Source organism: Colobus angolensis, unplaced genomic scaffold, assembly GCF_000951035.1.
Source record: "Colobus angolensis palliatus isolate OR3802 unplaced genomic scaffold, Cang.pa_1.0 Scaffold109, whole genome shotgun sequence".
NCBI lineage: Eukaryota > Metazoa > Chordata > Mammalia > Primates > Cercopithecidae > Colobus > Colobus angolensis.
This window is the reverse complement of record NW_012111919.1, coordinates 1377177-1388699: the sequence shown is the minus strand read 5'-3', so window position 1 is coordinate 1388699 and position 11523 is coordinate 1377177. Positions and strand designations below refer to the sequence as shown.

Sequence of the window (11523 nt, the reverse complement as noted above, 5' to 3'; positions counted from 1 at the left end):
TTGCGGCCGGGCTGGCCGGCCTGCGCTGGAGCATGGGCGCCTTCCCGCTCGACCTCATCGTCAGCCGCTGCCGCCTGCCCACGCTTGCCTGCCTTGGGCCAGGTACCGGGGTCACTGGAGATGGGGACCGGGGTCCGCGGGGAAATGGTGGGCTCTCCAGGCAGGGGCCAGCGGGATCGTGAGGAGGGTGCGGCGCCCGCGTCCTCCTGGCTCCCCGGTGTGGGCCCCGAGCGCTTCCTGGCGCGCCTCCCGGGAGACGCGGGGCCCACTGGCCAGGTCCGCCTCCTGGGCCCCGCGGACAAGCACAGGCACAGACACCGGGGACAGGGCCGGGACAGTCTTCCCGCCCAGTTGGAGTCCGGAAAGGGGCCGAGCCCCTGCTCCCGCCCCGTCGGTGCCCCCTTTACCCCGCTGCCCCTGGGACCCCGTCCCGGCCGCGCCCCGTCAATCCCTTTGTCCCCGGCCTCTCACCTCTGTCTTCCCTTATCTCTGGGACCCGGACTCTGTCTTCCCCCTACTGCCACCCCCAGCCCTGCTCCGCCCCTCTGGGGACCCTTCTTGCACCTCCTTTCGCTTCCTCAGGAGCAGTTTCGGTCCTGGGGCGGGCAGGCCACCTTCGGGAGAGGCTCGCGGGAGCCGGGTCTGCCGCCCGGCGTGACCCCCAAACCCCCGGCCCTCCCCCGAATCTTGTCCCACTTCTTAATAGGATCTGGGGCCCCCAGCCGCTCGGCTGATGGAACCACTCATGGGGGCCCGAGAAGGTACCCCCGGGGGCTGCGTGGAGCGAGGGAACCGTTTCGGGGGAGGGGGGTGCTGCTTGGTTGGGGGATGGGCGGTAGCCGGGGCTGGCAGCCAGGCCGGGGGTTTTGTGTGTGAGAAGAATAGGGGTTTGGCCCGCGTTGGCATACTCGCTTCCCTGAATGCTAATGGGGCCCGCGGGCGCAGGCTCCTCTCCTCCCCTCGGGGGCCCGGCAGCCCCTCCTCCGCGGCGGCCAGGAGTGGGCACAGTGGGCGTCAGCTGTCCCGGGAGCAGGCTCATGGGGGAGCATCGGCGCCCTGGCCGCCGGGCAGGCCAGCGTCTGTTTCTCTGGCACGGGGCAGAGTGGTCAGAGTGTGGTACTGTGTCCGCCTGTGAATGGGGGATGCCGCCTTGGGGTCTTCTGGCCACTTCCCACACATCCTTTTTGGCATCTCCCGTTTCTGGGCAGCTTTTCTGAGCTCCTCGGTCTGGGTACGGCCTCCTTTGGTCTCCCCTGCCACCTCGTGCCAACCCTGGCTTGTCTCCTACTGTGCACCTCATTATAATGGCCAGCCAGTTTATTGTCTTTCCACCTGGCTGTGGGCTCCTTGAGACCGGGCATCCTTGCCCAATAAAGATTATGGATTGAATGAATGAATGAATGGATGGGTGAGTGAAAGAACAACGGGTGTGATGGCCCAGCTGTGTGTTGCGTGTGACAGTGTGTGGCTATGGCTGGGCCACCATCAGGGTGTGAATGTCTGGTCAGAATTTTATGGCTTGAAGGGTAGGTCCCTGTGTACCTGTGCACTTGGGAGGGGCCCCTTGGCTGGAGACTGAGTTATGTCGTTTGGGTGACAAGCATCTGTCACTGTGGGCTATTGTGGTTCAGCTGTTGGTGGTCATGAGCCATGGTTACTGGTGTGTGCCCATGTGGCTGTGGAAGACGGGGCTGAGACCCAGCACAGCTCTCAGAGTTGTTCTTGTGCCCCTGGAGGTGAGGAGGTGCAGAAGAAGGCTCAGACAACACCCCCAACACACACATAGTGGGGGCCAGGCCCTTCCTGAGCATCTTGAACTGCCCCCCACCCTGCCATACACACACACACACACACACACATCCACCCACCCCACATGTACACACTTTATGGACCCCCCAGCCATCAGAGTAAACCATTTCCCATTTGATTCGCAGAAATTTTGTAAGTTGTGCCTGAAGGTGCAAGGAAGGAGGTACTCCCCACCCCCACCCTCCCCACCAGTTGCAGCCAGGACATGGCCCCTTCTGCCTCCTGGAAGCTGGGCCGCCCCTCCTGCTCCCCTGGAAACCGTTGCTGGGGTTGGAGCCTCCAGGCCCAGACCCCTCCCAACTCCCAACACCTCTGCCCCAGAGCAGCTTTCCCCAGGCCCCAGGGCTGGGCCTCCCACTCCTGCCTTCTAAACCTGCTCTCTCAACCCCTCCAACCCTCAGCCATCACCCCTGTAATTGGGAGGATGAGGGGCGTGGGGAGGGGGTGTCAAGGAGCTGCTTCTCTGAGATGGGGTTGGCAGTTTCTGGGGACTTCCCCACTCTCCTTTGAGGTCCCCTGAACAAGGCAGTGGGTGGAAAGGAAGGGCTGCCCTTGGGAGAGCCAGTAATCAGCTGCTCTAAGCCCTGTCACTCTCCTGACCTGAGCAACCCGTGGCTCTGGGGGAGCTCTCATAGCTGGGACCTTATAAGGGACAGTCCCATCTGGGCCCTCTCCACTGCCCCAACAGGGCCCTTCTTGCAGGGCCTAGGCCCTGACTGGGAGGCTGAGGCCCAGCTCCAGCATCTCCTGCTCAATAAAGTCTCCCTTCGCCACTCCACCCCCAGCTGGAACCTGCTGCTCCCCAGACATGCTCCAGTCAGTGCCTCAAACTTGCCTAGTCTCTGGTACATCTCTGCCCACCTCCCCAGGGGCCTAAGGGCTCCTGGAGGGCAGGGGCTGTCTGGGCTTATCCATGGGGAACTCCCAGCCCCAGCTCAGGGCCAGAGACAGCAGGCATTCCAGCCACTGATGAACGAGGGGCCCTGTCAGGAGTCACAGCCCTGAGAGGCTCACAGCCAGCCCCACAGCCCCAGGCCCCAGCTGGCAGCCCGCCTGTCCCTTGAGCTTTGCTGACCTGGGCAGGGATTGTGGGGAGCTGTCCCTCAGGGGGGTGGTCTTGGTGAGGAGGTCACCCTGTCTGTTCTTTCTGCCCCTCCTAATGTCCTGTCTTCCTTTCCCTCCTCCTCTGTCCGCCTCTCCCCTCCCAGGGGAGTACGCTGAGGGCGTCAGTGAGCGAGACATCCTGCTCATCCACTCCTGCCGCCAGTGGACAACGGTGACAGCTCATACCCTGGAGGAGGGCCACTATGTCATCGGGCCCAAGATTGACATCCCCCTGCAGTACCCAGGTGTGCCCAGCCAGGAAAAGATGTCATAAAGCCTGCGGGGGGTGTAGGCAGGAGGGGCTGGGGTCAGGGGTAGGGGGAACGCTGTGACTAGCGAGGCGGTGATTACGGTTAGGGTTGGAGTCAGGGCCTGGCAGTTTTCATTCTGTTCTGTGGAGCTCTGGGTTTCTGGCGAGGTGGCTCACAGGTTTTTTGATTCACATTTTATTTTAAAGTAGATTTGAAACTAATGATTAAAAAATACTCACACTCTAAAATTACTACGAATCAGAGCTTAACCCTAATCAGAGGCCTTCAGGGTACACCTTCAGCTGCCACACTTACCCTTGTTTGTGCAGACCCTCCAAGAGAACATGTCCTCCTAGGGCCTTTCCAGTCCTGTGCAACCAAACGCTGCAGAAACCAGCGAATGCCCAAGCTGATTGCATGGCTGCGCCTCTCCGCACTGATCCTGTTTTTCCCAGTTTTTGCATTAAACCTATTGTTTCCATTGGTTGACTTTATAAGTTAATGTTAAAAATTTTAGACTTTTAAAGATTATGCTAATGGACTACCTTGATTAGTTTTATAAGTGATGTTGACATATAATAAGAGTTTGTTTGGAGAAATGATTCTGTTACCAAAAAAGGAAGTACAGCCCCTTCATTTTATAGATGATGAAATGGAGGGCTTGGGGGAGGAGGTGACTTGCCCCTTGTCACACAACTAGGAAAAGAAGAGCATGGCCACATCCAGGTATCTCAACTGAGGGCCGGTGTCTGCTGCACCACACCAGGAGCATGTGGTTGCTGTCCCCTGTGTGGGAGGGATGGGATTCTGGTGGCCCCATCCCAGAGATGTCCCCGTGTGAGCCCCGGATCCCACAGCTGCCATGTGTTAAGCATGTGCTGCATTCCATATGCTGGGCCAAACATTTTTGCCATTTCATCCTCATGGCAACCTGATGAGAAAGTCTTATCAACTCCATTTAACTCATGCTCCGGGAGTTTCAGTGGCTTGCCCAGTGCCATGTTTTTTGTTTTTTGTTTTTGTTTTTAGAGATGGTCTCCTTATGTTGCCCAGGATGGTCTCAAACTCCTGGTCTCAATGAAGCCTCCTGCCTCAGCCTCCCAGAGTGCTGGGATTATAGGTGTGAGTCACTGCGCCAGGCCCAGTTCTGTGTGCGTGTGTGTTTTCTGTTGCTCAGGCTGGAGTGCAGAGGCGCCATCTTGGCTCACTGCCTCTGAGGTTCAAGCGATTCCCCTGCATCAGCCTACCAAGTAGCTGGGATTACAGGTGCCTGCCACCACGCTCGGCTAATTTTTGTATTTTTAGTAGAGACAGGGTTTCACCATGTTGGCCAGGCTCGTCTCAAACTCCTGACCTCAAGTGATCCAGCCGCCTTGGCCTCCCAAAGTGCTGGGATTACAGGTGTGAGCCACCAAACCCAGCCTAATTCTGTGTTTTTAATTGCTGTGCCCAGCTGCTCCTGACAACCCTCTCACCAAGGCTGGGAAGCCTTTGAGTTGGGAAGGCCCCATTGCTTCCTCACAGGTAGCCCTGCCCCCTCTGACCCTGGGTCTTCCTGAGCCAGGAGGACAGGACTGAGCCCTTTACAGAGGCTTCTGTCTTTTATAACCTGTGAAGTTGGTACCTGTGTACTCCATCCCCTAACCCTTTAAAAGATATGGAAACTCACTCAGATGTCTTTCTGACCTGGGGTTCTGTCTTGGGCTTGGAGCCCCCTGGGGGCCTGCTCAAGCTAGAAGTTTCCCAGCTTGGTTGGGGGAGGTCTCAGGTCTTCTTGGGATGAAAAAAGCAAAGGTTGCCTGAGCAGTGGCTGGTATATGTAATCCTAGTGCTTTAGTAGGCTGAGACAGGAGGATCCTTTGAGGCCAGGAGTTCCAGGCCAGTGTGGGCAACATAGCGAGAACGGTTCTCTGCAAACAAAACCAAAAACAAGCAAACAAACAAAGAAAACCCCAACAACAAATAAATTAGCTGGCATGGTGGCGCAGGCCTGTAGTCTGGCTACAGCGGAGGCTGAAGCCAGGTGGGGGGGATCCCTTTAGTCCAGGAGGTTGAGGCTGCAGTGAGTTATGATGGTACCCCGACATTCCAGCATCTAAAATAAATAAATAAAAATTAAAAAGAGAAAGAAAGATTGGGAAAATCCCTCACTGAAAAAAACGTGACTTTAGGGACTTCATTTTGGTTGTGTCATTAAAACTCTGGGAACCCAAGGCACAGTCTCCCAGGGAACCGTGGGTGCGGGGGCTCCTAGCTCTTCCTCCCATCTCTCTGGCGCCCCTGCATGCCTGTGTCCGTTGGTGGTCTTGGGGGGCGCAGCCCCCGCCCCAGCCCCATCTTTTCGCGGGGCTGCTACTGTCCACCCGCACGGGGGAGGGGAGGCGGAGGCGGAGGCGGAGGCCCCTAGGAGGGCGAAGGCCGGCGGGTTAACGAGGAGGCGCTGAGTGCACGGCTGGGCTCCACGCTGATTTCTCCTAATGAATTAATAATGGCGCTGGGCGGGCGGGGGCGGCCGGCTGCAGGGCGGCCGGCTGCGGACCAGCGAGAGAGCCGCGAGGAAGGCCAGGGAGGGAGGAGGACGGCGCCCCGCGCGGGATGGGGCTGGGGGCACTGCCGGTGACTCGGTCTCCAGGCTGCGGCGCTCTGCTCTGGGAGTCAGGGAGACCTGGCCAGGCCCCGTACTGTCCCCCCTCCCAGCCCCCGCCCCCGGCCCCGGTCCCGGCGGGAGGGGCCAGGCGTCTTCCCTGAGCATGGGGCCACTTCCCCAGCGTTGGCCTTGTTTCCTGCTCAGCATTTGGCAGATGCGCCTCTGGCCAGCGGGATGTTTCCATTTTACAGATGGGAAATCCGAAGCCCAGAGAGATGAAATAATTTGCCTAAGGTCACACAGCTGGCTAGTGGCAGGGTGGGATTCAGCCAGATATGTCGCACTCCAAAGCCTGAGCTTTTACCCATGTTCTTTACTGAGTGTGTGCTGTGGGGAAGGCATGGAGAAGGGTGGTCAGCAAGCCCCTGCCACAGCCCAGGTGCTTGGGGCTGGAAGGGAGGAGTGAGGCAGCCATGTGTTCTGACGGCAAGGACAAGGAGGAGAGGCAGGTCAGGATGGGGCAGGTCCCTAGAGCCATGGGGGACATCAGGTCCCATATAGGGGGAGGCAGGAGAGGAAGCCGTCCCTGGGCTGGCGAGGAGGAAAAGGCTTCCAGGGTACAGAGCATCACTCCCTGGAGGGCTCCCTTCCTTCCTCCCGCAGTAATGACCGGCGCTGGGCTTCAGGCTGCCGCGGAGGGGATGGTGCTGGATGCCATGGTTACATCGATCTTCCCTGCCACATCCTCCCCCAGCTCCAGCCCTGACTTGGCTCCAAGTCTCCCCACAGGGGGCAGTGGGCATTGCTCCCTGCCTGGCTACTTGTGGTTGGGGCAGGGGCAGGGGTGGGGGGTTGTGTGTGGACTTGGGGGAGGAGGCAGGGGTGAGGGGAGTGGGGCTACTCAGTGCCTGCAGTTCCTGCTTCCCAAGTCCTAGATCCCTGCTTCTTGCCTGCCCTCGTCCACATTTTTCTGCTGTTGCCTTCTAGGGCTGTGGCACTTCAGAGGCCTTTTCCCAGGTGGGTCCCAGGGCAGGGAGGGCAGGCCTGGGGGCTCCCCCACCAGCATTCTCCTGGCCATTTCCCCTTGTTCTGGGCTGTCATTTCTCTCCCTGCTCAGTGATGATGCTTCAGGCCCTGCCCTCTGCTCCTCTTACGCTGCACCATGGGTGTCTTCATCTGGGTCTCTGGCTGGGTTTGGGGGTCCCCAGGAACCCCCGGCACTGCATACACAATTGTGCATGTGTTCATGCTAGGATCACAGTGTGGGCATTTTTCTGGGATGAACATTCCCAAAGTGTCAAGCCCCCTGCTCTTCCTCTTCCCTGAGCCATCTCACTTGCCTCACAGCCGAGGCTGCCACCTGTGGGCTGGTGACCTTCAGTCTGTTTCACTGGCCAGATGTCCCCAAGTTCTGCACACACACTGGTGGCACCCACCCTAGGAGCACCACCTGAAGGCCCCTTCCTTGGCCTCTCCAGGATCTGCCTGGGTCCCACAACATGTTCCTTCTGGGTTCCCAGTTTTAGTTAACAGCTCTGCCATCTCCTTTTCTTTTCTTTTTTTTTTTTTTTGAGACAGAGTCTCGCTCTGTTGTCCAGATTGGAGTGCAGTGGTGTGATCTTGGCTCACTGCAACCTCCGCCTTCCAAGTTCAAGCGATTCTCCTGCCTCAGCCTCCCAAGTAGCTGGGATTACAGGTGTGTGCCACCACACTCAGATAGGTTTTTGTATTTTTAGTAGAGATGAGGTTTCACCATGTTGGCCAGGCTGGTCTTGAACTGCTGACCTCAAGTGATCTGCCCACTTTGGCCTCTCAAAGTGCTGGGTTACAAGCGTGAGCCACCGTGCCTGGCCTGCCATCTCCATTTCTGACCAGGCTGGTGGCCTGAGTACATCATCCTGAATCCCTTCCTTCCCCAACTCCCCCTTATTCAGTCACCCAAGCCTGCTGGGTCTCCCTTCCCAGTGTCTCTTGGTCTGTTTCTGCTATTCCCTAGCTCTCCTCCAGAACCCCTTACTGGTTCGTTTACCTGACTGGTCTCCTGGTTATTTTAATAGAGCTGAACCTGGATCACGGTATTTCTTTGCTCGAAACACTCCAGTGGGTCTCATGTTGTACAGAATAAAGTCTTACCGCTTTAAGCAAGGCATTCAGAGCCTCTCAAATCCCAGTTGCTGTCTGCATCCCCTCCTGTCCTCCCTCTCCCTAAGTCCTTCCCTGCAGGCACGCACCATCTGGGGCAGGTGGTCTGATTTTGTGTCTCTGTGTCTTTGTTTACACCGTTTCTTCCACAGGAAATGCCCATTCTGTGAATTCCCTTTCATTCTTAAGGTGCAGCTCAGTGATCCTCTCAGACTCCGCCAGGCAGGTTTCTCCTACCCAGTCATCTTCTAACTCTTTTGTCACAAGTCTGTTGTAGCACTTATCACATCCCACCATCATTGAGTACTCATCATCTCACCCACTGTATCTGGATTTCTTTCAGGGCAGACTGTATTTTACACAGATTTGTACCCTGTGTGCAGCCTACCATAGTGTCTGACACATGGCGAGTGCTCCATCAATATCTGTGCAATGATTAAATGAATGAACTGTGACAGAAGCAACTACCAAGGGGGCTTCAGAAGCTAAAGAAGGCCCAGCACGGTGGCTCACACGTGTAATCCCAGCACTTTGGGAGACCATAGCTGGGGGATCGCTTGAGCCCAGGAGTTTGAGACCAGCCTGGGCAACATCATGAGACCTCATCTAAAAAGTTAGCCAGGCATGGTGGCACATGCCTGTGGTCCCAGCTACTTGAGAGGCTGAGGCAGGAGGATCCCTTGAGCCCAGGAGGTCGAAGCTGCAGTGAGTTGTGATCATACCACTGTACCCCACCCTGGGTGACAAAGCAAGACCCTGTCTCAAAAAACAAAAACACCCAGAGGCTAAAGAGTCACCTTGTCTTCTCTCGACTTGTTCCCTCACCTATTCACGGCTCTCTTCCTACTGTATAAAGCCCGAGAAAAGGCCATCCATCGGATGCCAGGGTGGCTCAGAGCTTGTCTTTGTGCTCCTGTGGGTATGCATATAAAAGGTGAGGTGAGATAGCTTACACAGGGATGTCCGCTTCACAGACTGGCAATCACTTCTGGAAAGTCTGTGTCTCCTAGGGGCATGTGCTGAGCTTGGCAAAGCACACAGCCCCAGACTGCAGGTTGGGAAGGCCTCCTCTCAGGGAGGTAGGTGGCTTTGCTGGGTTCAGGTCAGAGCCTCTGGGAGAGTAGGATTGGATATCAGAGCAGGGCAGGGTGTGGGAACACAGCTGGGGTCAGAGTGGCTCTCCCAGAGCCTTCAAGGGCTGGGCCAGGCCCTTGTTGGCCCAGTGCCACTTCCATGTGGATGAGCAGCCCAGGGCGAAGCACAGGATGCCAGATCCAGGTAGGGCCCACAGTCATCTGTCCCCACCCCCTCAGATGAGGACCCAGAGGCCCAGAGAGGGAAAGGAACTTGTCACGGCAAATCAGAGGTCAGGCTGGGACCGAGCAAGGAGCCAGCATCCTGGTACCACACTGATAGTTGATCAGAGGCCAGCTCTGTGTCCACATGTTTGGGGCTATTTGCAGTTGGGTTCTCTGGGCAGGCAGCCGCTAGCCTCACTGCATACCCACAGGCTCTCTATGGGGTGAGGGCTGGGCTGTAGATGCTAGGGATCTGTGCTCACCTTGCTGAAGCTGAGCCAGATGACCAGCCCCCTTCAGCCCATGCCAGTGAAAACCTGCCCTTTGGCCTTCCTTTGTTCCTGAGGGACTGGCTGAGATTATGGTAGCAGGGGACCACGAAGGCTCTTGGGATGCAGGCAGGCCCACTCCAGCAACTTTTGTCACCCACTATGCAGGGAAGTTCAAGCTCCTGGAACAGGCCCGGGATGTGCGGGAACCAGTGAGGTACTTCAGCAGCGTGGAGGAGGTGGCCAGTGTCTTCCCTGACCGCATCTTCGTGATGGAAGCCATCACCTTCAGCGTCAAGGTCAGTCACTCCATCACCAGGTGTGGTGTCCCCACACTACTCCTTGCCTCAGGGGCAACCCTGACCCTGGTTGGAAGGTTGCCCTCAGGATCCAAGAAGGAGAGTGGCTCCTGGGGACCCCTTAGGGGCCTTTGGCACAATTGAGCCATGTCAGAAGAGTGAGGAATAGGACCCACTGGGCTGAAGGACTTCCTGCGAAAGGTAGTGAAGAAGGAAGGGGTGTCTGGAAGGGTCATGTTCTGACTTGGAGACTTTTCAGGGCAACCTGTCCCTAGCTGCCCCAGCACCCACTTGTAGAGGTGGTGGTTGTGGTAAGCAGGCAGTGTAAATAGACTCCTGCTGTGGGGTGGGAGCAGTGGCTCATGCCTGTAATCCCAACACTTTGGGAGGCTAAGGAGGGAGGATCGATTGAGGCCAGAAGTTTGAGACCATCCTGGGCATTTCTTTAAGGGCAGACTGTATTTTACACAGATGGAGTTTACACATGGAGAGACCCTGTCTCTACAAAAAAAATGTTAAAAAATTAACTGGGCATGGTGGTGCACATCTCTAGTTCTAGCTACTTGGGAGGCTGAGGCAGGAGGACTGTTGCCAGGAGTTTGAGGCTGCACTGAGCTGTGAATGTGCCACTGCCCTCCAACCTGGGCGACAGAGCAAGACCCTGTCTCTAAAAAAAAAAAAACAAAAAAAAAAACAACTACAAACAGTCCCTGCTGTGTACAGATAGTGCTGTTCTGTTTACAAACCCTTTTCTTATCCATCAATTCATTTCTCTTCACATAGCCTTGTTGGATGGGCAGGGCATTATGATCGTGCAAATGGTAAATACAATGATGATAAAAGTCGCCATTTACTGTATACTTTAAAATATGTTGCTGATCCAAGTAGTGGGGAAGAAAAGAAAAATATGTTACTGCACATACAGTCTTTTTAATCCTACAGCAGTTCTTCGAAGTAAGAGTTATCAGATACGGTCGCTAAGGCGTGGAGGGGCAACTCATTTAAGGTGGCACAGCTGCTAGTCGTCTCTCCAGGATGAACGTGGATCTCTTGGCCTACAGCCCAATGCTTTCCATCTGGTCCGAGCCCCGGGGGAGCGGAAGAGGAAGGCTGTTTTCCCTTTCCAGTCTCTGGGAGCTGGCCGTGTGGCTTTCCCTGGGACCTGGCTAAGGCCCTGCCCTGTCTCTGGGATCTCCAGGTGGTGTCGGGCGAGTTCAGCGAGGACAGCGAGGTGTACAACTTCACGCTGCATGCGGGCGACGAGCTCACTCTTATGGGCCAGGCGGAGATCCTGTGCGCCAAGACCACCAAGGAGCGCTCGCGCTTCACCACCCTCCTGCGAAAGCTGGGCCGGGCCGGTGCGCTGACCGGGGTGGGAGGTGGCGGCCCGGCGAGCGCGGGGGCCGCGGGAGGCAGCGGCGGCGGGGGCGCCAGGCCGGTCAAAGGCAAGATGCCCTGCCTCATCTGCATGAACCACCGCACCAACGAGAGCCTGAGCCTGCCCTTCCAGTGCCAGGGCCGCTTCAGCACTCGCAGCCCGCTGGAGTTGCAGATGCAGGAGGGCGAACACACGGTGCGCGCCATCATCGAGCGCGTGCGGCTACCGGTGAACGTGCTGGTGCCCAGCCGGCCGCCGCGCAACCCCTACGACCTGCACCCGGTGCGGGAGGGTCACTGCTACAAGCTGGTTAGCATCATCTCCAAGACGGTGGTGCTGGGGCTGGCGCTGCGCCGCGAGGGCCCGGCGCCGCTGCACTTCCTGCT

General features: G+C 57.2%; 1 protein-coding gene across 1 annotated transcript in view; it reads left to right on the top strand.

Annotated features, from left to right (window-relative positions):
• The window catches only part of GAREML (GRB2 associated, regulator of MAPK1-like), a 17154-nt gene that overhangs the window by 740 nt on the left and 4891 nt on the right, over positions 1–11523 (top strand). Inside the window, exons 2-5 of the mRNA XM_011951414.1 lie at positions 2–102; positions 3018–3158; positions 9629–9759; positions 10958–11520. Coding sequence (XP_011806804.1) covers positions 2–102; positions 3018–3158; positions 9629–9759; positions 10958–11520 — 936 coding nt within the window. The remainder of the gene's footprint in view (position 1; positions 103–3017; positions 3159–9628; positions 9760–10957; positions 11521–11523) is intronic.